This window comes from Borostomias antarcticus (assembly GCF_949987555.1).
Source record: "Borostomias antarcticus genome assembly, chromosome: 30".
NCBI lineage: Eukaryota > Metazoa > Chordata > Actinopteri > Stomiiformes > Stomiidae > Borostomias > Borostomias antarcticus.
In genome coordinates this window covers 2644575-2649574 of record NC_140263.1, presented here as the reverse complement: position 1 = coordinate 2649574, position 5000 = coordinate 2644575, and the positions used below count along the sequence as shown (strand labels likewise).

Sequence of the window (5000 nt, the reverse complement as noted above, 5' to 3'; positions counted from 1 at the left end):
TTAAGACTGGTCTTTGATTTAACTTTAAGTTTCATTTTTACATAATCTATCAATTACATGTTTATCGACTGTGCCCAAAAGGCAGGATGTGCTGTTTCCAGGCTATAGAAGAATAGAAGGCTATTTGTGAGATGGAAAACAAGGTTTCCACACATCACAAAAAACCCTCAGACAGTTTCTGCAGCCCAAACATTCTCCAGCCAACATCACGCCCTTCCATAAATCACACTCTTCACAACATTTTAGGGAAAAAGTGGGTGGTGGCCGATGACGTTCAAAGAGCCTCGATTGATCGCAATGTGGCCAATCAGATCACTCACATATTTCAATTTTCCCAAGTCTCCTCCGTGATTGGCTGTTTTCTCTTTCGAAGCGCACGCCCCTAAGAAGATGATTGGACGCCTTTCCCGGTTTTCAACAGGTCATTTGAATACGGCTGGTCGTGGTCACTTCAAGTGACTTGAGCTCCGGGAGCGCAGAGGACAATGAACGCTGCGAGCGGAGACTCATATCTCTAATGATCAAATTGATCATCGCGTTGTGATCTTTGTGTGTTTTATTCCTGTGGATTATCGTTTTAGGATTAATTCATTCTTCAAATGGTCACCATTACCAAACTCGCATAGTCTGAAACAAACATCCTATTTTACATTGAATTATTCTCGGATCTTTTTTTTCACGCATCCTATTTAAAACTTATTCTCGGATCTTTTTCCCCAGTTGAGGTAAGCATACTTTACCCCATAATGCACATATTCTATTCATTTTGATTCATTTTTTTTATTGATCAATAGCCTTATATTTACTTTTCTGACTTCTCAGTCCAGTTTGCACTGGACTCATTGCACAGACATGCATGCAGGGAGGCGCAGACTAATATTAACCACCACGCACATAGTTGCGCCCAACGTGGGGGCTTGAATCGATTAACTTAACCCGAGTCTCATGCCCTACCGACTGCATTGAAAGGTGGATATTGACAGATGGGGGTCCTGTTATACTCTTATTATTTATAGTATCCCTACTAAAGTGTACTGCCACCTACCCCAGGACCAGGCCGCCCTTGAACTAAGTTAATAAAGCCTTGTCTATCTATGTTCTTCAATACAGGCTCTTGCAAGTAGCTGTGTGCTTGCATTACATTTACATTACATTACATTACAGTCATTTAGCACACGCTTTTATCCAACAATAACAATAATTGCATTTAACGTAGGAAGAGCCAATGTACTACTACTTGCCAGAACTCACAAGTGCATCTTCTCTCTAAAACAAGTGACTAAGAGCATAATGAGTGCTGAAGGCAAAGTGCAAGAATAGCAATCTAAAGTCTAAAGCTTGCAATACTGTGTGTGTGCGTGTGTGTGACGTTGGTAGCATATCTGGACACCTCATCTCTGTTGCTACTGTGTATTTGCGTGGTATCAGACTAAGAGTAGCTTCCTTCAGCCCTTCGTTATCAGGGTTGCATAACGTCCTGTACATGCAGGTTATAGAACTATAACCATAATAATAATGGCGCTGGCTATTATGCAAAGTTACTTTAAGTGAACTCGCCTTGGTGCAGAGACTGCGGGAGTTGAACCTACACCCTCGGAGGCCAATAGCGTTTTTACTTCATTCATTCTGTATTATACTGCTTCAGGTGTGTGTGTGTGTGTGTGTGTGTGTGTGTGTGTGTGTGTGTGTGTGTGTGTGTGTGTGTGGGTGTGTATAGTCAGTATACTAGAGGTGTGTGTGTGTGTGTGTGTGTGTGTATAGTCTGTATACTAGTGGTGTGTGTGTGTGTGTGTGTGTGTGTGTGGGGGTGTGTATAGTCTGTATACTAGTGGTGTGTGGGTCGTAAAGTAGCAGGTTGCTGCTTCCTGAGGAGTTAACCACCATCAGCCTAATCCTTTAACGGGGTTAAGAGAGGGAGGGGGGGTAGAGAGAGAGAGAGAAGGGAGGAGAGAGGGAGAGAGAGAGAGAGAGAGAGAGGGAGAGAAGGGAGGAGAGGGAGAGAGAGAGCGGTGGGGTAGGGGTGGGGTCAGTTTGTTAGCAGGGGGCAGGAGTGTGCCAGGAGCACAGGGCAGGTTTAGTGGCTGCCGTTAGACCAGCTCAGTGGCCTTGTGGTTAGAGTGACCGCCCTGAGAGAGGTTGGGGGTTCGATCCCCAGCCGAGTCCAGGGCATGTACTCGTACATCAAGCTGCCTCACGCTAAGGAATCAGGGGATAGGCTATACGCCACTAGGCTTAAAAACCATTGGTTCTCAAGTCTAGAACTATGTGTAGATTTATATTGATAGAGCTCTGCTTGCTAGAGATGTAACGGTATGAACATTTCATATCACGATTATAGTGACCAAAATTATCACGGTTATCGGTATTATCATTATACCTGTTATCATTACATACCTACTGCTTACCCCACGCCACAAAGAGGACATATACGTACTTGGAGAGATGGGTAGTGTGCCTGGTTTCAGGACAGCAGGTCATGGGTTCGAGTCTACCCCACAAAACACTTCCATAGTTTTTCCCATCTGTGTAAAAAGTCGACCCTCATACCCCCGGTGGCGCTGACCTTCGACCTCGCATCCGTCAGGTTACCATGCCGCCCACCACTCCCTACGCCGCCAAGTTCAGCCCCAACCCGTACGCCGGCTGCGGCCACGACCTCGACCACCACGACCTCGGCCACGGCGACCTGGGCCACCGCCGCGACCCCTACACGCGCCTGGAGGCCAGCTACGGGGAGATGTGTTACCATGACAACAGCCTGGTGTCGGGCTCCCTGGAGGCGCTGATCCAGCACCTGGTCCCGACCGTGGACTACTACCCAGACGTGAGTCTCTCCGCTGGTCTCTCTGCCTCTTCGCTGGTCTCTCCACCTTGCCCAATCAGGTGTCTCTCTGCCTCTTCACTAGTCTCTCCTCCGGGACCAATCAGGTGTCTCTCTGCCTCTTCACTAGTCTCTCCTCCGGGCCCAATCAGGTGTCTCTCTGCCTCTTCACTAGTCTCTCCTCCTTGCCCAATCAGGTGTCTCTCTGCCTCTTCGCTAGTCTCTCCTCCGGGGGCCAATCAGGTGTCTCTCTGCCTCTTCACTAGTCTCTCCTTCTTGCCCAATCAGGTGTCTCTCTGCCTCTTCCCTAGTCTCTCCTCCGGGCTCAATCAGGTGTCTCTCTGCCTCTTCGCTAGTCTCTCCTCCTCGCCCAATCACCTGTCTCTCTTTCTTTCGCTCTCTCGTCTCTCCTCTTGTCCAATCACCTGCTCGCTGCCTCTCACTGGTCTCTCTTCTCATCCAAACACCTCGTTGATATTATGCTTCTGAGGTAATTTTGATGCTTGCGTTTGCTGTTGTTGACGTTTTGATGTTGACGTTTGGCGTTTGTGTTTGTCAGAGGTCGTACGTGTTCACCTTCCTGTTGAGCTCCCGCCTCTTCCTGCACCCGTACGAGCTGATGACCCGGGTGTGTCATCTGTGTGTGGAGCAGCACCGGTCTGGAGACCCCCTGCTGGACAAGGTAGACACACACACACACACACACACACACACACACACACATTCACACACACACGATCACTAACACACACACACACACACACACACACGATCACTAACACACACACACACACACACACGATCACTAACACACTTTAGTATTCGTGAACACACAGTCATACACATGCACAAATCAACACACATTAGAACGCACCAACACACACACACACACACACCTGTTAAACACGGGTTCGCTCGTCTCTGTTTTGTCCCCAGATCAGGATCCGTGAGGTGGCCCCGAAGATGGTCCAGCTGCTGACGGAGTGGACGGAGACGTTCCCCTACGACTTCAGGGATGAGAGGATGATGCTGTGTCTGAAGGATATGGGCCACCATCTGGCCCGCGGAGACCAGGTACTCTAGCTCAGTCTGGGTCAGTCTAGCCCAGGGAGACTAGGTACTTTAGCTCAGTCTGGGTCAGTCTAGCCCAGGCAGACCAGGTACTCTAGCTCAGTCTGGGTCAGTCTGGCCCGGGGAGACCAGGTACTCTTGCTCAGTCTGGGTCAGTCTGGCCCGGGGAGACCAGGTACTCTACCCCCCCTGGGTCAGTCTAGCCCGGGGAGACCAGGTACTCTACCCCCCCTGGGTCAGTCTGGCCCGGGGGGACCAGGTACTCTACCTCAGTCTGCGTCCAGGGCTGCATCACTCTTACCTCGTGAGACCATCCTGATCTCGCGAGGTCACATGTTTTACTCCACTCATTAGACTGGGAAAGCTCCATAGAGATCCGTTTGGCATCAGAAAACCATCAGCCAATCAGCGTTCTATGAGGAAATACCAGCGCCAACGTCAGGCATGGTGTAGTTGTGACGATAGCGAGAAGCAACTGTTCATTCTAAAACAACCATGGCGGAGGTTAGCGTAGATGCTGTTATAGCATCAGTTAAATCTGAACTAGAGAATATTTCCTCATTGAAATAAAAGCAAAGAAAGGCTTTTCTACCAACGGTGAGAATTTGATTTACCCGTGACAGACAGTGATAGACACATGGTTCATCCAATCACCTGTGAAGTGCCTGCCCTTTTGCAAACAGTTTCCAATGAAGCTTTCCCAGATGGTTGAGTGAACAACAAACCATCTGGCGCTTGAGGTTAGCATCACTCCGGGGACCACCGCAAGCACAACAGAACACCTCCGCTAACAACACACACAGCGAAAGAAAGAGCTAGACAAAACGAGAAAGCTAGACATAAACAAGCAGGTAGACATAAACAGCAAGGTAGACATTACTGTAACGACCAGCTAGACATAAACGAGGTAGACATAAACAACCCTTAGATATAAACGACAAGCTAGACAAAAACAAGAACGATAGGCAGTGACTGTTGACTTGTCTCTGTATGTCCTCAGTACTAGAGGCAGTAACAGTGTTGACTTGTCTCTGGATGTCCTCAGTAAAAGTGGCAGTAACAGTGTTGACTTGTCTCTGTATGTCCTCAGTACTAGTGGCAGTAACAG

The 5000-nt window shown here is 48.5% G+C and overlaps 1 protein-coding gene across 1 annotated transcript in view; it reads left to right on the top strand.

Annotated features, from left to right (window-relative positions):
- The first annotated feature begins 531 nt into the window (after nt 1-531).
- Nucleotides 532-5000, top strand: part of rasgef1bb (RasGEF domain family, member 1Bb) — an 11529-nt gene continuing 7060 nt past the window's right edge. Inside the window, exons 1-4 of the mRNA XM_084460027.1 lie at nt 532-725; nt 2585-2824; nt 3381-3503; nt 3758-3895. Of these exons, the coding sequence (XP_084316153.1) occupies nt 2591-2824; nt 3381-3503; nt 3758-3895 (495 nt within the window). The 5' untranslated portion in view covers nt 532-725; nt 2585-2590. The remainder of the gene's footprint in view (nt 726-2584; nt 2825-3380; nt 3504-3757; nt 3896-5000) is intronic.